The 23,544-nt window shown below is 41.1% G+C and overlaps 1 protein-coding gene and 1 pseudogene across 9 annotated transcripts in view; one reads left to right on the forward strand and one right to left on the reverse strand.

Annotated features, from left to right (window-relative positions):
• SYNJ1 (synaptojanin 1) overlaps positions 1-23,544 on the forward strand; it is an 89,168-nt gene that overhangs the window by 7,232 nt on the left and 58,392 nt on the right. For all 9 annotated transcript variants that reach the window (XM_043448880.1, XM_043448883.1, XM_043448881.1 and 6 more), the window contains exons 3-5: positions 17,359-17,445; positions 19,289-19,556; positions 22,738-22,963. In XM_043448880.1, the coding sequence (XP_043304815.1) occupies positions 17,359-17,445; positions 19,289-19,556; positions 22,738-22,963 (581 nt within the window). The remainder of the gene's footprint in view (positions 1-17,358; positions 17,446-19,288; positions 19,557-22,737; positions 22,964-23,544) is intronic.
• Positions 7,458-8,271, reverse strand: LOC122428640 (annotated as a pseudogene).

Genomic DNA, 23,544 nt, shown 5'->3' on the forward strand with positions numbered 1-23,544 from the left:
TTTAATAAAAAAGAAAGTAAATAGCAACTTTTAAATATCAATGCTTAAAAAAGGAAAATCACCCTTACTCCTCCATCCTGGGCAACAGGGTTGTTCAGTTGCTCAGTCGTGTCCAACTCTTTGCGACCCCATGAACTGCAGCATGCCAGGCCTCCCTGTCCTTCACCAACTCCCGGAGTTTGCTCAAACTCTCAAGTCGGTGATGCCATCCAACCATTTAGTCCTCTGTTGTCCCCTTCTCTTCCTGCCTTCAGTCTTTCCCATCGTCAGGGTCTTTTCCAGTGAGTCAGTTCTTCGCATCAGGTGGCCAAAGTATTGGAGCTTCAGCTTCAGCATCAGTCCTTTCAATGAACATTCAAGACTGATTTCCTTTACCATCGACTGCTTTGGTCTCCTTGTTGTCCAAGGGACTCTCAAGAGTCTTCTCCAATACCACAGTTAAAAGGCATCAGTTCTTCAGCGCTCAGCTTTCTTTATAGTCCCAACTGTCACATCCATACATGACTATTGGAAAAACCATAGCTTTGACTAGGTGGACCTTTGTTGGCAAAGTAACATCTCTGCTTTTTAAAGTGCTATCTAGGTTTGTCATAGTTTTTCTTCCAAGGAGCAAGCATCTTAATTTCATGGCTGCAGCGACCGTCAGCAGTGATTTTGGAGCCCAAGAAAATAAAGCCTGTCACTGTTTCCATTGTTTCCCCATCTATTTGCAATGAAGTGATGGGACCAGATGCCATGATCTTAGTTTTGTAAATGTTGAGTTTTAAGCCAGCTTTTTCACTATCCTTTTACCTTCATCAAGAAGCTCTTTAGTTCCTCTTCACTTTCTGCCATAAGGGTGGCATCATCTGCATATCTGAGATTATTGATATTTCTCCCTGCAATCTGGATTCCAGCTTGTGCTTCATCAGTTTTGCATTTCACATGATGTACTCTGCATATAAGTTAAATAAGCAGGGTGACAGTATACAACCTTGATATATTCCTTTCCCAACTTTGAAGCAGTCTGTTGTTCCATGTCTGTTTCTAACTGTTGCTTCTTGACCTCCATACAGATTTCTCAGGAGGCAGATGAGGTGGTCTGGTTTTCCCATCTCTTTAAGAATTTTCCACAGTTTGTTTTGATCCACACAGTCAAAGGCTTTAGCAGTCAATAAAGCAGAAGTAGATGTTTTTCTGGAATTCTCTTGCCTTTCCTATGGTCCAGTGGATGTTGGCAGTTTGATCTCTGGTTCCTCTGCCTTTTCTAAATCCAACTTGCACATCTGGAAGTTCTCGGTTTACATACTGATGAAGCCTAGGTTACCCTGTTATTATAACATAGGGCTCATGGTAGTTCCTGGGCTTCCCGGGTGGCTCAGTGGTAAAGAACCCACCTCCCAGTACAGGAGATGCAGGTTTGATTGCTGGGTCAGGAAGATCTCTCAGAGAAGGAAATGGCAGCCCACTCCCTTATTCTTGCATGGGAAATTCGATGGGCTGAGGAACTTGGAGGGCTGCAGTACATGGGTTTGCAAAGAGTCAGATATCACTGAGCAACTAAGCAACAGTAGTAGGTCCTAAGTGCTTTCATTTTTTGCCACTTAAGTTTGCTATAAGAAAATTAAGGGTGAAGGCAAAATTTCTCTCTCACTGAATAGTAAAACCTAATTATGTGACGTTTTCAAAGAATATATATTCATTTATTTATTTGACTGCAGCAGGTCTTAGTTGCAGCATGTGGAATCTAGTTTCCCGACCAGGGATTGATCCTGAGTCCCCTGCATTGGGAGCTCAGTTTTAGCCACTGGACCATCCTATGTCTCAGATTTTCTAAATTGTCCTTAAAATACAGCTTAATGGTGTGACAGGATCTGGATTTGTTCTCCCACTTTAACAACAACAAAACAAACAAAAAATGTGAAACAGTTGTCAGCCCTTGAACCATAGGCAGCACAAGACACTGACCCCCAAGAGAAGGGAAGCAAATGTGCTGAGCCTTGTTTGTGGGCTGCTGCCTTGAGAGTTTCCAAGCTATAGCAGCATCAGGAGGAACCCAGACAAAGCCTGGCAGTCTCCCCAAATTGAGGAGACAGAGTAGGGGCTTTGGGGAAACCGGGGCATCTAGAGTTCTCAGGACTGAGTACCAGCATAAGGATATCTGCACAGAGCTCCTGAGATGCGTGGTGGGTTCCGCGTGGTGCCTCAGCTGAGTTCTGTTTGGTGCCAGTGTGAGAGGAAGCTACCAGGACAGGGAAAGAGCCACCCAAAAGGAGCCAGCAGAAAAATTCCTGGAGCTCACCCAGGTCTGGGAATAGGTCATGGTGCAAACAGCCAGAATGGAGGAAGCTGTTTGGGTTGAGCACTAATGAGTGGGGCCAAGTAGCTCTTGACCACATGCTGCTCTGGTCCTGCCCAACAGGCTTCAAAGCAACACCCAAAGGGATCAAACTGTTTCCAAATAATTTCCAAATAGCTCAACTGTATCCCAGAAGACAGTTTAGCACTGTTCACAGGAACACAAAATGTATATACATATATCCAGCATTCAACCCTGTAAATTTCACAATGTCTGGCATTCAGTTAAAAATTACCATGCATGCAAAGAAGCAAGAAAATATGCCACATAACAAGGAGAAAAGTCAATCTGTAGAAACAGATGCTCAAATTAATAAGAACATTAAAACAGCTATTATAAATATACTCCATATGTTCAGGAACACAGGAAAGAATGAGCATGTTAAGGAGAGGTATAAAAAATGTGAAAGACCCAAATCAGACTTCCAGAAATAAAAACAGCAGTGTCTGAAATGAAAAAAATACACTGATAGGGATTAATAGATTAGACTCTGCAGAATAAATGAGTGACAAATTTGAAGATGCAGTAATAGACAACTCAAAATGAAACATGGGAAAAAAGACTTAAATAGATAAACAGAACATCAGAGGGCTGTGGGACAATCTCAAGTGGCCCGATATATACACATGGGCTTCCCTGATGGCTCAGCTGGTTAAGAACCTGCTTGCCAATGCAGGAGACACAAGAGGTGCAGGTTTGATCCCTGGTTTGGGAACATCCCCTGGAGGAGGGCTTGGCAATCCACTCCAGTATTCTTGCCTGGAGAATCACATGTTCAGAGGAGCATGGCAGGCTACAGTCCATGGGGTTGCAAAGAATCAGATATGACTGAAGTGACTGAGCACGCACACATGTATACATAGTTGGAATCCTAGAAGGGAGGGGTGGAGCTGGGAAATATTTGAAGAAATAGTGGCTGATAATTTCCCAAAGTTGATGAAAACTGTAAATCCACAGATCCTAGAAGCTAAATGAACCATAAGCAGAAGAAACATGAAGAGAAAGAACTACATATGGTCAAATTACTTAAAACCAGTGACAGAAAAATCCAAAAAATAATCCAAGAAAGAAAAAAAACATGTGTAGAAGAATGAACGTACGAATCATGGTAGACATTTCTTTAGAAGCAATTCAACCTGGGACTTCCCTGGTGATCCAGTGGTTAAGACTCCACACTTTCAGTGCCGGGGATGTGGATCCGATCCCTGGATGAGCAGCTAAGATCCCACATGCTGTGCAGCATGACTCAAAAAAAGAAACAGTCCAACCCAGAGGAGGAAGAGCTAGATCTTTAATGTACTGAAACGGAAAAAACAAAACAATAATGAAAAAAAAAACAAAACCCAAGACCTGTCCATCTAGAATTCTGTACTCCATCACAAAGACAGGTGATGTAAAGACTTTTTAGATGTTCAAAAGCGAAAACAAAATGAGTTAATTATATGAATAGCGGTTTAGATTAGTATTGCTTTTCTTTATATCTAGTGCCAGTATTTTCAGAAATTCTGAGGTTATAAAGACTGAGTCAGTTTTTTTACTTGTGTATATAAGTGTGTGTGTTATTTGCTTAGTCGTGTCCGATTCTTTGTGATCCCATGTACTGTAGCTCTCCAGGCTCCTCTGTGGAGTTTTCCAGGCAAGAATCCTGGAGTGGGTTGCCATTTCCTTCTAGGGGGTATCTTCCCAACCCAGGGATCAAACCCCGGTCTCCTGAATTGCAGGCAGATTATTTACCTGCAGGCAGATTATTTACCGTCTGAGCCCCCAGGAGAGCCCATTTTGTTACTTAGTTATGTTTAAACTCTAAACTTGAAGGATGCAGAAAGAGTGGAATGGATTTGTGCAGTTGGGGTTAGCCTTGTAAGTAGAGTGCCAGAAGGAAGTTTATCTTTAAAAATTGTGTATCAAAAAAATAAAATAAAAATTGTGTATCATGTTTTAGTGGTGACAGAGTGCTTGAGTTTTTTAATAGTTGTTAATAAGAATTTGTGTTTTATCTTTTTCCACTAAAATAAGTTTTGCCTGTTTGTCTATAGTGTAAGCCATTGTTATCCCTCTGTAATGTTACACAGTATGAGCAGTGCATTCATGTTGGCATACATTTCATAGCCACTGAACTAATTGAATTACTGTGAGTGCATTTAGAGAGATGTGTTAACTCTCCCTCGTCAACTGGACACTATTTAATTACTCCCACATTTCAGGTTGAAAGAATGTGTATGCCCTTTACACTCCTAGATGATTCTGAGATAACTTAAGTCAGTTAAAAGTAAAAAGAGGGACTTCCCTGGTAGTCCAGTGGTTAAGAATTTGTCTGCCAATGCAGTGGATGAGGGTTTGATTCCTGGTTGGGGAACTAAACTCCCACATGCAGTAGGGCAACTAAGCCTGTGCACCAAAACTGGAGAGCCAGCACACTCTAGAGCCCAGCCCGTGCACCGTAACAAGAGCAGCCTGGCGTGCTGCAGTCCATGGGGTCGCAAAGTGTCGGACAAGACTGAGCAACTGAACTGAAGACCATAGGATGGGGTTCCCAGGTGGCTCAGTGGTAAAGAATCTGCCTGCCAAGCAGGAGACTCGGGTTCGACCCCTAAGTCTGGAAGATCCCCTGAAAAGGAAATGGCAACCCATTCCAGTATTCTTGCCTGCAAAATCCTGTGGACAGAGGAGCCTGGTGGGCTACAGACCATGGGGTCACCAAAGAGTTGTGGACACAACTTAGCGACCAAACAACAGCAGCAGACCATAGGATTACTGTAGTCTGTTGACTAACTTACTGAAATGTAGATAAACAAAGTCTTTTAATATCCTCTGGGTCATATTCTAAGCATAGGCAGGATGAATCATATTAAGTAAATTCCTAGCTGCTGGTGCATTAGTGCTCATTAGTGGTCTGTCTTGGTCAACGCTGGGGAAATGATGTTGGAGATCGGGGTAGAAATGTAGTTATCAGAGGTGTAGATGTTGCAACACTGTGGGATTGATACAGAGCTGGGTAGAATAATTACTGATTGTGGACGGCACAGGTGAGATCTAACTTTTTTAGACTGAAAAAATGGGTTAGAACCTAAAGAATGAAAAATGCACTTCCCCCTTGTTTAATTTTTGTGTCCATTCCTGAACCATGTTCTCTGTCTGTAGGGCCAGCAGGGCTGCTTGGGTTGGACAGATGATCGGCAACAGAAGACAGAACTTTCTGTAGTTGTCTGAGTTCCCATAAAGCCCCCACCAGCAGGGTGCTACATAGTAAGGAAGGGTTGATGCAGGTACTGGGTTGATGGCCACCTTGACTACTGTGTTCCTTCAAACCTGCTCTTTCTTCAGTCTTCTTTACTCGGGGAGTTGCCCTCCATCCACCTGGCTGTTTAAACTAGAACTTAAGAATCACCCTCTACCCATCCTTCACTCTGGTTTTACATATTCACTCCATTACCAAATCAGTCAACTCAACCGCCTAATTTCATTGAGAATCCATGCAGTTTACCATTTCAGCTGGTTTTACACCAGTAATGCCACTGCATTCTCTTTCATGGACCATTATACTTGCCTCCTTAACTGGTCCCCCTGCTTCCACTCTCCCCACCCAACTCTTCAGCATTTTTAAATATGCAATTTAGTTTTTTAATGTTTTAAAAGTTTTGGCTGCACTGGGTCTTTGTTGCTGCACCCGGGTTTCCTCTGGTTATAGCAAGCAGGGCCTATTTTGTTGCGGACTCTAGGCGTACAGGCCCAGTAGTCATGATGTGTGGGTTTAGTTGCCCCGTGGCACTTGGAATCTTCCTAGCACAGGGAACTCTTGACCCCGGCATTGGCAGGCGGATTCTTAACCACTGGACCACCAGGGAAGTCCTAAATACACAATTTAGATCTTGTTATTCGCCTGCTTAATACCCTTCAGTGGTTGACCACTGAAGTTAAAATCCAGAGTCTTTAAAATGACCTGCAGTGAAGTGGAGTCCCTGCCTCCCTCTTTACTCTTACATTGTACTGTCTTTTGGTTTCTGTGTTCCAGCCACATGGGCCCTTTTTTAAGTTCTGAGTGTCTCAAATTCTTTCTGGTCTCAGGGTCTTCACATATGCTGTTGCTTCTGCTCAAGATTTTATTTTTAAAAATAAACTTGTTCACACATGTGGAAAAGTACATAAACCATAAATGTTCAACTTGATGACTTTTTACAGAGTGAACATATTCATATTACCACTACCAGGTGGAGAACTAGAACATTATTGCTGGCTCTCCTTTCTAATTATTACCTCCATCATGATATGCAGAGATCGTAACAGCACGATTTCTTGCATCATAGATTAGTTCTGTCTGGGTTCCAGCTTAGCATAGATGAAGTCATTCAGTGAGTGTTCTCCTGCACCACCTTCTTTCAGTCAGTGTTAAGTACGGGGGATCTTGCTTGTGGTAGCGCATAGCAGTAGTCTAGTCATTTCCGTTGCTATGCAGTATTCCATTGTATGAATGTTCTGGTGTTCTGTTGACATTGGCTTTATTTTCAATTTTTTTTATTACAGATGACTCTAGTATGAACATCCTGTTACATGTCTTTCGGTGCACATACTTTAATATTTCTATTGGGTGTTCTTAGGAATGAAATTTCTGGTCTTACAGTATGTGGATGTTCCTGTAACACTCTTACCTCTACGCTTCGTGTGTCTAACTTCCTGTTTATTCTTCAGATACCAACTAAAAGGTCACTTCCACAGGCAGGCAGGCAGGCCTGCCTCCAACAAACAATTTTAAATTAGGATCTCTTGTTGCAGTCTATTGGAACTCCATCATTGTACTTAATATAATTTTGCACTTGTGTGATTATATAATGCCTGTCTTCCCAATGGAAGGTGTTAGGACACTGACTTCTTTTATCCCTGGAATAGGCATTCAGTACAGACTTATTGCACCAATGAGTGAAAGGTTATTTTGAATGTTACTAAGATTGGGATGTATAATTTATAAAGAACACTAATTTGGACAGTGGGTTATCTTTCAGCTGAAAGTTTATTTATTTAATAGTACAAAGAAAACCATTTTCTTTTCAAATAATTTTTTTCTTTATGTATGATAAAATGGAAGGAGGCTTTCCTGCCAGCTGCTTACCTGATCTTAGATGAATCACTTAACCTCTAGTCTTTTTCTTCTGGAAATGAGTAGCTTGGCCTGCAGACCTCGAGGATCCTCTGACTTGAGGCTCTCTGCCTGCATGCAAATAAGCCGACCACAAACTGCGGTGCATGCAACCTCAGGCAAATTATAATTCTAGGCAGGGTATGGCGATTTGTCATCTTGTTTTCATATTCTTACCGGCTTTCTTCAGCTTGGTCTTCTGAATCAGCTAAGGAAAGACGTCTGTTCCCACCTGGAAGGCTTGAGCCACAGCAGAATGTTGACCTTGGATGGCAGAATCTTGACTGAGTAGTGTAATTATTTAGCTTGAAGTATTGTAATTCATCAGAAGTTAGAGGAATCTACATTTAAATTTAATCTTCGAAAATACCATGTAAGTTTTTAAAGAAATGACTTTTTTTTTTTAATTACTCAAAAATGCTTCATTTTTTATTTTAGCTTTCTGACTCTGTGCTTGTGCTTTCAACACTTGCACAACAATCTTCTGCTCCTCAATAAAGAAAGCGCGCTTGATCCTGTCACGGACACATTTGGCACACATGGAACTACCATAAGCTTGGCTGACGTGTTTCTTCGTTTTAGACAATCTCATGAGAACTTTAGGTCTCACAGCATGAACGCCTCTGAGTCAGCCTGGGCACATGCCACATGCAGATTTTGGTGCTTTCCCAACCTTCTTGGTATAAATTCTATTGCCAGGGGTTCGGCACAGCCTGGTTTTGTTAGAGGCTGTATTGTAGGACAGCCTATAAGGGTATGTCAGATGCTGCACCATCCTCAACGCCTCTAGATGCCCTCCCGGCAAGAGGAAAAAGGAAGTTCTTACAGGTTCAAGAAGAGACATTTTAAGTTATCTGATGATCTTAGATAATAAGATCTAATTTTGCTTCTTTGCTTTCAGATGGTGGAGTTAGCAAGGCGGGTGTGACCACCATATCACAATTATCCTGTTTATTAAGCCTCTATTTAGACTCATAACTCATGAAAGTCAAGAAATAGGTATATGATTTTTCATCTGAATTTCTGTACCTGATCTTTTTTTAAAAATTTATTTATTTTCAATGGAAAGATAATTGCTTTACAGTGTTGTGTTGGTTTCTACCATACATCAGCCTGAATCAGCCGTAGGTTTACCCATGTCCCCTCCCACTTGAGCATCCCTCCCACCTCCCTCCCCATGCCACCCTTCTGGGTCGTTACTGAGCCCCAGTTTCAGTTCCCTGCGTCATACAGCAAATTCCCATTGGCTCTCTATTTTGCCTATGGTAATATATGTTCCATGTTACTCTCTCCATACATCTCAACCTCTCCTTCCTCCCCACAGCCATGTCCGTAAGTTCTCAATATCTGTGTCTCCATTGCTGCTCTACAAATAGGTTCATCGGTACTATCTTTCTAGATTCCATATATATGTGTTAGTATGCAATATTTGTTTTTCTGTGTACCTGATACTATGTTTCATTATTTGCCATAAATTCCCATTTGAAAAGAGAGGTATAACACCAGCAATGCTGAGTAATGCCAGTCACGTCATATGACATAGTACCATAAAAGTAAGCCAGTCAGACAGAAAAGATGTTGAATATTGTGATAGAGAACAATTGGTAGGTTAAATTTTGATAGAGAACATTGATGTATTTATACACTGAGTGTTTTTTGTAGTCTATAAAGAGATCAGAGTCTACAAAGCTATATATAGGTTTATAGCTTCTATTTTCATTACTTTCCTGTAGCTTAAATAGGAAATGTAGATTAGGCCTGCCTTCAGTCATGAATTTGTTCAATTCAAAAACTGTGAAACACCCTCAGAGCTAAAATAATGACTAAAGTTGTAGGATATCACTAGCTCATGGCTTTGGTAGTTTTAAATACTTCTCAACTACTTCTCCGATGGTAGGTGAAAGCAAGCTCATGATCTTCCAACTGTAACTTTGACAGGGGGCTCCCCTCCTGGCTCAGTGGTAAAGAATTTGGCTGCCAATGCAGGGGACACAAGCTCCGTCCCCGGCCCAGGAAGATCCCACATGCTGCGGGACAGCTGAGCCCGTGTGCCGCAACTACTAGGCCACAACCAGAGGCACCTGGGAAGCCCCATCAGCGTAAAAGGACTACTTTATCTATGATACATAAGCAAAAGATTTATGACAGAATCCTAGCAATATATTTCATCCTTAAATATTTTTGGAGAGTACATGTTTATAGCACGTATTTTATTTTGCTTAAATTCTTTTCTGTGACCTGATTCCTGTTCGTATATTGAGTAGGAATAGAATCCTAGGGCCTTCAGATAATCAATCCTAATGGTATGAGATTATATTTAAAAATGTAACTAAAATTATAAATTCACACTGAAGGTAGCTCTGTGTTCTCTGGAAATGCACATTTGTATTTAGAGTGAAGACTAAGGTTTAAAGCATGAATGAAAGATAGTTTCAAACATGAGAAGAAAAGTTTTGCCTTTTTAAAAAAAAAAATTTATTTATTTATGGCCATATGGCTTGTGGAATCTTAGTTCCCCGACCCGGGATTGAATCCATGCCCTGCTGCATTGGAAGCACAGAGTCTTAACCAATGGCCCACCAGGGAAGTCCCAAGTTTTTCCTTTTAAAATAAGGAAAATAAGAATGGAGTTACATACTGTTGATGCCTCAGGTGTCATAGCAGTAACCTCAGAAGCTAAGAAGACTTACCTTCCGTGCTTAATGTGTGAGCTGAAGAGGTGGGGCCTTCTTACTTCAGCTGAACTGCTCAAGATCCTGATTGGCTCAGAAGGACTCTGAATGGGCTTCTTGGCCATTCATTCATACCTACTGGTGGTTAGAAACCAGTCATTTGTAAAAAGGAAGGCTTGACTTTCCTAGCATTTCATTTGTTTAATAGCAACAACATAAAGAGTAAAGGGGAGAAAAAAACACCTCTCTCACAAAAAGCAATCTGTTTCCCTCATGGAAAGCACAGTGGAGAACCAGGTTATCAGCAAGACAGCGCTTACTAGAGAATGAGCGGCCTGAACTTCCTGTCACCACGTTTCCTGGAATTTCAGCTCTGCTCCTCCTTTCACTTTGTTTCCTCTGAGCTCTCCACTTCCGGTGCTATTATGTGCTCCACAACATAAATCCTGGTTTGTAGTCATCTAGTGATGCCCATCTTCCCCACCTCTACCTTCACCCCTCACCACTGACATCACATTTGAAAATTTCCACACTTTACTATGAGGAATTGTTAAACATCAACAATGAAGGTTTTCAGATGCTATCAGTGGTAAGATGTAATGTTTATCTTCTTTGCATATTATTTTAAAACTAACAAACCATTCCCTTTTATGCCCAAATCTCTTTTTTTTTTTTTTTTGCAAGTTAAGTTTTATTTGGTTCAAAATGAGGACTGCAGCCCAGGAAATAGCGCCTCAGATAGTTCAGAGGAAATGTTCCTCTCAATTTATTTTTTTTTTCTGTTAGATGAATATCTAGTCAACAGCTGCAGTGTTCAGAGGCTCTGGGTTAGGTGGGTATCATGTTGAGATATAAATAAGTAAGACCTAGTTTCTATTGCTATCAGTAGACAAGAGATTTCCTTCCAGCCAGAGTACACAGGGAAAACTTTAGGAAGAAAGCAGCATTTTTGGCTAGGTATTGAAAGGTGACATGCTTTCCTGGTAGCTCAGTGATAAAGACTCTGCCTGCCAGTGTGGGAAACCGATTTTGAGCCTGGATCTGGGAAGATCCCACATGCAGAGGAGCAGCTAAGCCTGTGCACCACATCTGCTGAGCCTGTGCTTTGGAGCCTGTGGGTCGCAGCTCCTGAGCCAGTGCGCCTAGAGCCTGTGCTCCACAGCAAGAGAAGTCACCTCGGTAGAAGCCTACACACCGCAGCTGCAGAGTGGCCCCACTCGCCCCGACTAGAGGAAAGCCTTCGCAGCAGCGAAGACCCAGCACAGCCAGATGGATAAACGACTAACAGATATTCAGGATGGAAAGAACGCTGTGAACAAAGAAAGAGAGGGGAGGGGGGAAAGAACACGGAGCCTGTAGGAGGTGAGCACATTACAGGTTTTGGCTGAAGCTGGGATGCAAGGGGAGAGTGTTAAGGGGACAAGAAAGATGGGGATGGACTGAGTAAAGTCGTGACAAATGCTGCATTTTATCTAAAGGTTATACGTGTTATTTTAAAGTGTTATGGCTCTCCTATTTTAAGTGATCTCTCTATAGTGAAAGTGAAGTCGCTCAGTCGTATCTGACTCTTTGCAACCCCATGGACGATAACCTACCAGGCTCCTCTGTCCGTGGGATTTTCCAGGCAAGAATACTGGAGTGGGTTGCCATTTCCTTCTCAACATTCTCAAATTGTTTTCTAGAAATTAAATTATCAGAGAAATGGAACAATAATTTAATCAGGTCCCACCTAATTATATATTTCTCAGTATTTCATGGAGTTTCATAAAATAAGGGAATTTTTTTCCCCTCAGTTAAAAAAATACACATATGGGAAGGAAATAAAACTGTATTATAAGTAATTATCTTAATGCCATTTAGAGATACAGACTTCTTAATTTAGGAATATTCTACATGTGCTAAATGTGCTAAATGTATTTCTACATTTCTACAGCTATTTTTGCTGGCTACATTAAAATTTAAAAAAAAATTAAATAATGTTACATGTATGGAAAAGTTGAAGTTCAGCACCAAAGAACTTTTTTTTTTTAAAAAAACTATTTGAGACTACTAAGTTGCTAACATGAGGTAAACAGGGTTTATCTGTTTCCCCTAAATGCTTTATTATAATATTTCCTAGAAAGGCATTCTCCTGTATAACTACCAGATAACTGTCAAAAAATGAACATTGGTACCTGCTGTCTAATCCTCAGACTCTATTTTAGTTCATCAGTTGTCTGAACAATATCTTTCATAGCAAAAAGATCCAGTTGAATTATGTATATTATATTTAGTTATCATGTCTCTTTAGTATCCTTAGATGTGGAGAAGTTTCCTAGTCTTTGACATTTATGACCATAAAGTGCTATGGCTTTTGAAGACGAAGGCCAGTTGTTTGGTAGAAATGTCCCTCACTCAGAATTTGTCTGATGGGTCTTCCTGTTCAGAGTCATGTGATGTTGGCAGGGATATTACAGAGCAGTGTGCTTTTCACTGTATCCTGTCAGCTGACACAGTGTTGACTTGTCCCATTTACTGTTGGTGTTCACTTCGATAACTTGTGTTGATGTGGTATCTGTGAGGCATCGCTGGCCAGCTCTTTTTACCTTTATAGTTAATAAGTGTTTGAAGGTGAGGTACACTTGGAGACTGTGTATGATCCCATTGCTCTTCAGACTTTAAGTTTGTGAGTTTATTCAGGGATTTATAATCTGTTACTCTTAAAACTTATCTTGATGCTCAAATTTTCCCAAATTTCGCCAATAGAAGAAGCCCCTTTAGGCTGGCTTCTGTATTTTTGTGACATGCCTTCATTATTCTTTGAACACTCCTTTACTTTCTGGTACAAAAATTTGTTCTAGCCTCATCTTGTCCCTGCCGTTCTCCTGGAATCAGCCATTTCTCCATGGAGTCCTAGTTCCTTTTAGTGGGGAATGTATTTGAAAGCAAGATCTGGGTGCTGGCTGTGTTGTCTGTTATTGAGTATTGCTGATCACTAGTCCTGTCAATTGATAGAGTGAAGGAAAATGTGTAAGCATGTATGTGTATGCAAGGGTCTCCCCCCGGCTCAGCAGTGAATAATCCGCCTGCAGGGCAGGAGACACAGGAAATGAGGATTCGATCCCTGGAAGATCCCCTGGAGGAGGAAATGTCAACCCACTCCAGTATTCTTACCAGAAAGCCCCGTGGACAAAGGAGCCTGGTGGGCTATAGTTCATGGGTCGCAAAGAGTTGGACACGACTGAGCACCAGTGGGTCTATGTATGTGAAAGTATAATTATGCCCGCCCATTTCTATCTCTGTCTGTCTATCTGGAAAATGAAGTTCACAGTGGTAGCTCCAGTGCTTATCAGCACCACAGCGCCCTTTCTGGTTTTCTCTCTGTGTGTGTACTGCCCTTCTCCGTCAGCGAGAAACCTGCTCCGTGCTTCTTGATCGGTACCCCTTTGTGTAACCAGCCATGCTCCTATTGCCACTACAGCCTCCTCCATCCCTTCAGTGGCTTTCTCGCCCCACCAGGGCTCCAGCACCCTGCCTGGAGCCTCCGTCCAACGCACCATGCCCTCTCCACTCTCTCTCAAGCTCCAGCATCCCGTGGCAGGCCATTCCCACCATCCCCGGGTGGACACCACCCTCCTCACTCCGCTCAGACTTCTTCTCCTCCTGCCCGCTGCCCTGCCCCTCAAATGGAGTCTTTCCTTCCCCACCTGTGGCTTCAACTCCATGAGCAGGGCCACCTTCTTAACTCTCTCTGGACTCACAGCCTGCGAAGGACCTCCTTCCATTCTACCCCAAACCTTTGAAACATAAATGAAACAACAGGTAATCATCTACTGTTCTATAGAGTAAAGATATTTAAGAAGGAAACACTAGGTTTTCTTTTATAAAATTGGAAGGATCTAGAGGTAAATGTTCATATGGTTCTGAAATCTCCTTCACCAGTTAACTGAACATAAATTACTGAACTCCTCCTGGGTGCAGGCATTGAGCTAGCCCACTGGGGACAGGCCAGTGGACTAGACAAAGCCCCTTCCCTCATGAAGCTGCCTTCTCTGACTCTGTTGGAGTGTAGCCAGGGTAGTAAATTAGGAAGCTCCCTAATCCTGTTCCCTTATGTCAAATATTTGTCACTCTAAAAAATAATTTAAAATTTCATTTAATATTTTGAGAAGAAACCAAAAAATTCCTGGCAGGGAAAATGACATCTCTATTCTTTGAATAGACGTCTATTCTTTGAATTGTTTTTCTTTCCTTTCGCATTATTTTAGTGAAGAATATGCACTTCAGTTTAAATTTTGTATGTTTGTGTGTGTGTCCTGTTCCCTGAGTCTCAGAATATAATACAAAAGCACAAATAACTAAACAGCATGACATTTGTTCACATGTTTGAATCAGGTGAGTCTAATAGACGGGTCTTCATTGGGCCTGAAAAACATGGTAGGTTCATATATTTGGAGCACAGTTATTGAAAAGGTAATTATTATGCATTATTAGAAGAGAAGATTTTGCTGCATGGTAATTTAAGTTATAAAATGACTTTGTCTTTTCTAAGGGAAGGTGTGCTTAATCGCTTAGGCACGTCCGACTCTTTGTGACCCCATGTGAGCCCACCAGGCTCCTCTGTCCATGGGACTTTCCAGGCAAAAATACTGAAGTGGGTGGCCATTTCCTTCTCCAGAAGGAAAGTGACAACTTAACACTAAAAATATATTTTCTTTTTAACCCTTATTACTGGTGTTTGAACCTAAATGATTGGTGCTAAAACTGATAGATATTTGTGGTAATTTCTCTATTACTCTGCTAGTGGTGGTGTTTGAAGTGCATATACCGTATGTATGCACTTCAAACACTAGCACTAGTAGAGTAGAATAGTATTTGCCCTGGAAACCATGCCTTCTATCATCAGAGAAATAACAAGCCTCTCTAAGGTTTGCTTTTGTACATTTCGTACTTGTAACAAGATAAGATGTGGGAGAAGGGGTTCCTGTGTTACTTTAAAATTAAAATTCGTGTGTGATATTTTCTCTGTTCCTTGTCATTGAATGTTAGGAGTAACTGTTCTACAAATATATAGTGTAATTAATAATATGATAGGAACTCTAGGAATGAAGAATGAAATTCACTTCCCCATAACTTTAATGACTTGGTGAAATAGTCCTCACTCCCTAACTTCATACAGGTGGTTTGATAAAGGCCCTCCCCAGTAAAGAGCATACTAAAGAACTGTGACATCATCAGGTAACTGAGTGAGTGACTCAGTCTTTTTTTAATATTTATTTATTATTTTTATTTATAATATTTATTTGGCTGATTGACTCAAGTCTTATTTTTTTATTTATTATTATTATTTATAATTATTTGGCTGCATTAGGTCTTAGTTGCAGCATTTCAGATCTTTAGTTGTGGCATGTGAACTTTTGGTTGCCCCGCATGGGATCTAGTTCTCTGACCAGGAATGGAACCCTGGCCCCCTGCACTGGGAGCTTAGGAGTCTTAGCCACTGGACCACCGTTCAGTCTTAGCCTCTGCTGCCAAATAGGAGAGCACAGCTCATTAGACAGCAGAAGTGTGATAACCAGGAAGAAGTCTAAGAGTAGATGGTCTGAAAAGAGGTGAGGCAGGCAGGGAAGATGAGCTGTCTGGAGAACCCTGGAGACAAGCTTCGAGACAGAGGAAAGAGCTTTAATGCAGAATACTATGGGATGTTAGGCAAAGCAATAGACTGAGGCTATGGCCATCTTGTTGGCAATAGAGATCAACAGAGAGGACTGTAAGAATCTGCTTACAAGCGTTTGTAAGGTGGAACACATGCATATTGTCAAAACATATTCAATACTGTGATTGTGTATCAGAATGTAGTTTATTAGAATATTTATTAGACTTTGTAATATACTGTATTTCATGTGCAAATCTTAGAGAAATGAGAAAAGGGAAAAGTGCAAGAGAGAAGAGGTAAATTAGGAGTGAGCCAGTCATCTGAGAGGTGAACTGGGGGCTGTGGGGTAGGCTGTGGATTAGGGAGGGCAGTGAAGAAGGAAAGAACTGGAAGGGAAAGGATGGAACGAGAAAGAGGCTCCTGTCTTTCCAGATTTGTAGGCCTTAGAACGTCATATTTGTAATCGCACATTGAAGGTACTAGCTGTGGTTTATGTTTCTTTGGTTCTGTGTCCAGTTTTCAATAAGTGTGTTTGCTAAGAACTCGGAAGGTTTTCCTTTAAAGCGTCAGGATTTGTTTTTGTTTCTTCTCAGTAGAATGACCATCACAGCCTGTCTAAGGGAAATTGCTCTGTAGGTTGTATTCATTAGCAGATGACATTAACTTCATAACAGAAGAAAGAAATCCAGACAAAGGCCAGACTGACGATTTCCCTGTTCCTGTGCTTGACTCTTGTGGTCAAGCATTACCATTAACTTTTATAATTTTAGCATTAGTAGTCTTCCATGTGTCAAGCTCTGTTCTAAGTGTCAATGATTAAAGAATGAATAGGACAGAGTTCCACCTTCAGGGAACAGGTTGGCTAATGAGAAGGACAAGTGATGAATATATTTTAAATGTTTTGGCAACATGAAGAGGGCGCTCTGTGAAAGACTTGTGCTTAGAGAAATAAAGGTTTTCAGAAAGTGACTTTGTGTCGGTTTTTCTAAGGTGAATTCAGTTTTGGCAGGAGGCAAAAGTTGGGTCAAGCCTTGCAGGCAGAAAGCCAGATCCCTGTGCAAAGGCACAGAAATGTAGAAACCATGTTTGGGCAATAGCGAGAGTTTAGCGTGATTGGGGTATAAAGTGCATGGGCTGGGAAGGAAGGAGAGTAATGGAAACTGAAGCAGAAAGGGTGTGTTGAGGCTAAATTCTAGAAGATTCCTTCTTAAGGAGTTAGGTGTTGTCCTGCAGGGATATCAGGACACAGTGTGTTCCTGGTATTAAGATTAGGTAAACAGATCAGGGGGACAGAGAAGAAAATTCAAATCAACCTCCAAAAGATATGAATATTATTAAAGGTAGTACTTCAAGATCATTAGGTGAGGATGGATTCATGAATAGATGGCGCTGGAATAACTTGTTACTTCTTTGGGAAAAATTATTAAAGTTACTGGTTCAAAAAAAGATTTTATGCAGTACATTTATGTTAAGAATATCAGACTTAGATTTAGACATTTTTGGTTGAAACTCTGGCTTTATAGCTAAAGCGAATCTGATGTTTCAGGTCCTTTTTCTTATACTGAAACTTTTTTTTTTGTAGCATCAGCGGAAAAAGAGGCAATCAAGGGTACATACTCCAAAGTTCTAGATGCCTATGGACTTTTAGGTGTTTTACGATTAAATCTTGGTAAGTATTCAGTATAATTCAATCTATTTTTTCATTTCTATTTTTGTAATTTGATAGAGACTATTTCATAGACTCTGTATTTGATCTGTGAGTATAGAAGCATCTTAACCTTGAGATGATTGTTACCTGAAAAGCCATGCTACATGCTCATGCTCTCATGATTTTAAATTCCAGACACAGCATCCTGTCTGAACACTTTAAGAGATTGGTATCATTATCAGGAGAGAAAAATAAGGGCGTTGCCTTTTTTTTTTTTTTTTTGCTTCAGTGCACTTAAGGAAAGATGTCTTAGAACCACGCACTGTTTCCCCTGGTTTGTAGTGGAAAAGACATCTGTTTTATACTCAAAACATCTCAGCTTGAGCCTATCTGCCATTCAATGTCACCACAGGCTGCAAAGTAACGTTTGTGATCACCAGTTTGATTCTACAACAGTGTGACTCAGTGTGGCCCACGGACAGGTTACACTCCATGAACTGTTTTGTTAGTGGTGTGGATGAGAAAAGAAGCGGGAGCCGTCATGCAAATCAACACACAGCTTCCTTCATTGATAAAGTCTTACTGTGGAGAAAAAAAAGAAGTCAGCTAAACCAAGTAGTGAACTTAGTGATGCAGTTTTCTGTTCTGGCGCAAGCACCTGTTCTCACTGAACTGGTAACTGCACTGTTCATGGATCGTGCTTTGAGGAGCGCTGGTCTTATCAAATGGAGACACGCCATTTGCTGTGACTCTTGTCACGTGTAAAGCACTGTGTGCATGCGTGCTGTCACTCAGTCATGTCCGACTCTTTGTGACCACGTGGACTGTAGCCCACCGGGCTCTTCTGTCCATAGGATTTCAGGCAAGAATACTGGAGTGGCTTCCCATTTCCTCCTCCAGGAGACCTTCCTGACTCAGGGATCAAACCCGATTCTCTTGCATTTCCTGCATTGGCAGGCAGGTTCTTTACCACTGGGAGCGCTTAACTAGTACTGTCCTGGATCATCCTCACAGTCCAGTGAGATTTGTTTTAGTCTCACTTTCTTTTTCTATTTATTTTTTGGCCACCCCTCGCGGCAGGTGGAATCTTAGTTCCCTGACCAAGGATCAAACTTGGATCCCTGCATTGGAAGCAGAGTCTTAACCAGTGGACCACCAGGGAAGTCCCTTAATCTTATTTTCTAAAGGGAGGATATCTCATGTTGCATATGTTAACACATGAAGTTGGTTGATATAATAAGTAGTGGAGAAGCCAAGATGCAGGGCACTTCTGCCTATGTCAAAGCCCACACATACTCAAAGTATACCACTGCTGAATTCCACCTTCATACTCACTGCACAGGATTTTTGTCAAAATTAGATGAAAAAAATCGCTAGGAAAGTGTTTGTCAGCCAAATCACTTTATAAATTGTTACCAAAGACTTTTTCTTCATATAGCAGCAACAGCAGCATCAATTCACATTTAAATGCCATTTTTTCAACCTTACTGTTTATGAAGAACTCTCAAGTCATTATCTTGTCTGAACTTCTTACAATCATAAAGGAAAGGTAGGGAAGATAACACCTACATTTTTAAAATTTGATAAATTTTACATACTTTTAGATTAAGCAGATGAATAATTTCATAAATGTAAGATTATTCTGTTTAAATGCTTCATCATACTAAATGTATTTAAACAAGGATTTTTTCCCCCAACTTCTGCCAAAATCTAGTTGTGAACTTAAATGTGTCTGTGATAAATTTAAAGTAATCACACTGTCAGATTTTAAAAGGCAGAGACATGAGAAGAAAGTTGGAAGAAATTTTGAATAGCTTGTAGAATATTGGGACTTCCCATCCCATTAAGTCTTTGGTTTTTGCAGGTGATATTATGTTACATTATCTGGTCCTAGTCACTGGATGTATGTCCGTTGGAAAAATTCAAGAATCTGAAGTTTTCCGAGTTACTTCCACTGAATTTATGTCACTGCGAGTTGATTCTTCGGATGAGGATCGCATTTCGGAAGTGCGAAAAGTTTTAAATTCAGGAAACTTTTATTTTGCATGGTCTGCATCCGGAGTCAGTTTGGATCTGAGTCTTAATGCCCACCGTAGCGTGCAAGAACACACAACTGACAATAGATTTTTCTGGTGAGTTTGTATTACGTTTCCCCTTGTGATCACGTGCAGTGCGGCCGCTGGGTGAGCTGGAACATGGAAAGCATAACAGTTGTTTCTGGAGCTGGCAACGATGGGCACGGCCAGCTGAGCACACCACTCTCTACTGTCGCGGGATCCTCAGTGGAGCATAGCAGATATCTGCCATCATTTTATTAAAGTAGTCCTGTGATGTGAAACCCATTTACTCTTCCTGATCTAGATGGACCTTCCATTTCAGACATATATTTAAAATATTTATTTTTAAATCAGGAAGGAATTAATCATAATAGAATCGTATTACTCATATGTACGGTTCTTAGATTGAGATCTCATCTCTGGCAACATTTGCCTTTCTAAGGCTACATTCCCTTATTGTTTTTAATTGGAAGGTTTTAAGTAGATGATTTTGATTCAAGAGCAACTGACTGCAAGGAAGTAGTATGCTGGGATCAAATTTAGTACTGTAATAAAATGAGTCTTAAGTAGGTAACTGTGAAATATTTCAGGATTATGCATGAAGGTCCTGTATTGTAAGTATGCATTAATGGGGCAGCAGGGCCCACGTGAGTGTAATTGGTATCGCTTTATTGGAACAGACCAGATTTCCAGTATAGTCGTTCTCTTGTCCACAGTCAACATCACTGTTGACTTTTTTCCTTAACACAATGGACAAATTGTATTTCAGTTGTTTACTTAATGTTATAAGGCCAAAGTCCAGGACTGTGCTCACAGCTTCCCTCAGTAATTCAGACTCAGGGTGTTCCCCACTGTATACTTTCTCTCTCTCACTTTCACTATCTGCCTGAATGGTCCTGGAGAAGGCCCTGGGGGTCAGAGGGCTCAAAGTCAGCAACACTAGGACTGGAAACTACCTTTAGAGCAGTTTGGTAGCTTGTAGCTCCCATAGAAGTGTCTTGGCCCAGAGTGGCATGGGGGAGCCAAGAGGGCAGAGGGAAAAAGGGCTTTCAAGCGCTGTACCTGGAGACTTGGAGCCTAGCAGAGGGCTAGAGGATGGCAGGTGGGGAAGGGAGGGCGTAGGAGAGACAAGTCGACAGTCCTGTCTGCTCATGTCAACCCTGCACTTCTCTGATGGAAGAGACACTGATGTTTCTGTAGAAGGTGATGGTGTTGCAGCTGGTCTTAGGGCAGCTGTCCTTACCTTTCTTCCCTCTGCTCTTTCTTACCCCACATTTCTTAGATTGAGAGAGAAAAGTTTCCCTGCCGTAATCAGAAGTCCAGGCAGGTGCAGATGCATTGGCTAAATGGCCAGCAGTTAAGAATATCACGAAGTTTAATTGGTGGGAATAATTCTTTTATCTTTTCATTCAGTTATGGGTAGGGGTGGGGGCCAATTTAGATAACAGATTGAGAAGGTTTATGAGCAGCAAACAGGCTGAGCAAAGTGCAGGCTGAAATGCCAAAGATGAGTTTTGCTCACTTTATAATCTTTAAAGGTTTGCTAAGGATTAGATTCTGTAGCTTCACTTTACATAGAAAAAGCTTTTAGAATTCATTATGCAAACCCTTGCAGCTTTGTAGAAATATTTCCCAAGATATAGCCAAGTAAGTTCTGTAGCCAGAGACTGGCAAACATCTATCCCAAAAGCCCAGGTAATTTTATTCCGTTGAGGATCTGAGGCTGCTGCCAGTTGAGAGTCGAGTGTAAACTTAGAATTAAAACAGCAAGGCGTTGACTGTGAAGAAAAACGAAAACTGACAGCAGAGTGAGAAACTCTATCTGAACAAATGCACGGCTCCCATTGCTATTTAAATGGGGGACAGTCAGTCTGTCCTGCCTCTGCTATGATCTGGGCCTCAGCGGTGGTGTCTGGATGAACTGAGTCACAGCCAGTTTGAGCTTTGCCAGATCAGATCAAGGTAAATAATAAGTAAAGTGTGGAAGCTGAAGTCACATTTTTAAGTTAGTAATATTCATCTGATTTAAGGTTACCCCAGGATTAAACCTACTGCTCACTCACTTTCCAGTATGCTTTCTTGAATGGCTAAGAGAGGCTGGGGTTATCTCTGGTTTATCAGGATTGCAGGTGGCCACCACCTATTTGCTGTCCCCTGCAGCGTAGCCTGAAGTGGTGGGGACTGCTCCAGCAGCATTGATGTAGATTCTTAACAACTCTAAGCCTTCAAGAAAATGCTGTCACATTGTTTTTGTACCTCTAAGACAAGATAGTGCAAAGCACTAGATTTCCTCTTAAACTGGTAGTTTGAAAACTCAGAGAACCAAGCTTCAATATTCTAGAAACTTCCCTTTTGTAAGGTGCCTTTAACATCTGCAAGTCCCAGAGAGGAAGTTTTTCTGCACAACAGCATTTTTTACTTGGTGGTGGTTTGGTGAGTTTTGGAGGCCTGTGGTTCCAGCAGAGCCCCTGAGGCAGGCAGCGGCATGTGAAGATGGCCAGTGAGGCAGGTCCCCAGCCCCCATCCCAACTTTAGCCATGGAAACTCCACTTTTAATCTGTTTTCTGATCATCAGGTTTCTGTGTGTTCATTTAAACAGAATTCTCTGCGCTGAAAAAGATTGGAAAGCAGGCCCTCTCTGTTAACTAGAGTATAGAAGTATTTGGAGCAAGGGAAAACCCTGGATAGGCATTAATATGGTAACTGCTAGCTCATGTAACTATTTAAATTTAATTAAAATGGAGCCTTGTAAAAAAAAAAAAAATGGAGCCTTGTAAAAGTCAAGTCTTAAGAAAAGCCTTCTATATATTTATATATATATATCTTAGGAATTCCCTGGAATTGTGTGTGGAAATGCTTTTTGGAACAAGTGGTAAATACATTATGAAGAAAGTCATAACAAAATGGGGCCCAAATTCTAAAAATGTAGACTATGTGCTGCTTTTGCATGGACCATCAATCACATGTCCAAGGATCTCCCTGTATAGCCCTATCCTCCAGTCCCTGGCTTAGTAAATGTAAGCGAGTTGATTTACTTTTGGCGCCTTTGAATGCTCCAGGGGCACTGTTTAGAACGTACACTGTCGTACAGTGTGCAGTGTGTATGCGCTCAGTCGCTTAGTCACATCCAACTCTTTGCTACCCAATGGACTGCAGCCCATCAAGCTCCTATGTCCATGGAATTTTCCAGGCAAGAATACTGGAGTGTGTTGGGGAGTGCTCATCACGCTAATGCAGTTCTTTCTTTTTCTGTTAGGAATCAGTCTTTGCACTTGCATCTCAAGCACTACGGTGTGAATTGTGACGACTGGTTATTACGCCTCATGTGTGGGGGAGTAGAAATCAGAACAATTTATGCTGCTCATAAACAGGCAAAGGCTTGCCTCATTTCCAGACTAAGCTGTGAACGAGCTGGGACCAGGTTTAACGTCCGGGGAACAAATGATGATGGTCACGTCGCCAATTTTGTAGAAACAGAACAGGTATATAGTGTTTATCTTGCTTAATTCATGTGTTAGAGGGAAGTTACAAAGAACAATTGCAAAGCCGATTTTTATTTGATTCAGAACTCATTTTGACATCTGTAATGCCATTTTATGGTTGCTCTTGGCTACTTGTGAGCCTTAAGAGAGGATCCTCAAAAACAGGCTTATTTAGGTATGGCTCTTCAAGTAAGTAACAGTTTTTTACTAATCAGCATGACATCATCAGTGCCCTATGTTTTAGTATTGAATTGAAAATATTCAGTTACAGAGCTAGACAACTTAAGAAAAGTGGGTTTTGATGAAATTAAGTCAAACTCAACTCTTAAAAGTAGGTTGAGTACCATCTGAAATAAGAAGTTTCATTATTTTTGTCTATGTGACTATGTAATTGTAAATTCAGGCCTTGCCCTCAATCCAGTTTAAGTCTTCAGATTAGTTTTTAAAAATTAGAAAAAGATAAAGAAAAACTGCTAAATGAATTCAAAAGGAATTCCTTTTTTTAAAATTGTAATGCTTATGCTTATATTTTCACTATTTTCTTGGTTTATGTAGAAGAACTGTCACTAGTTGAAAAAAAT

This window comes from Cervus canadensis, chromosome 27 (assembly GCF_019320065.1).
Source record: "Cervus canadensis isolate Bull #8, Minnesota chromosome 27, ASM1932006v1, whole genome shotgun sequence".
Lineage (NCBI taxonomy): Eukaryota > Metazoa > Chordata > Mammalia > Artiodactyla > Cervidae > Cervus > Cervus canadensis.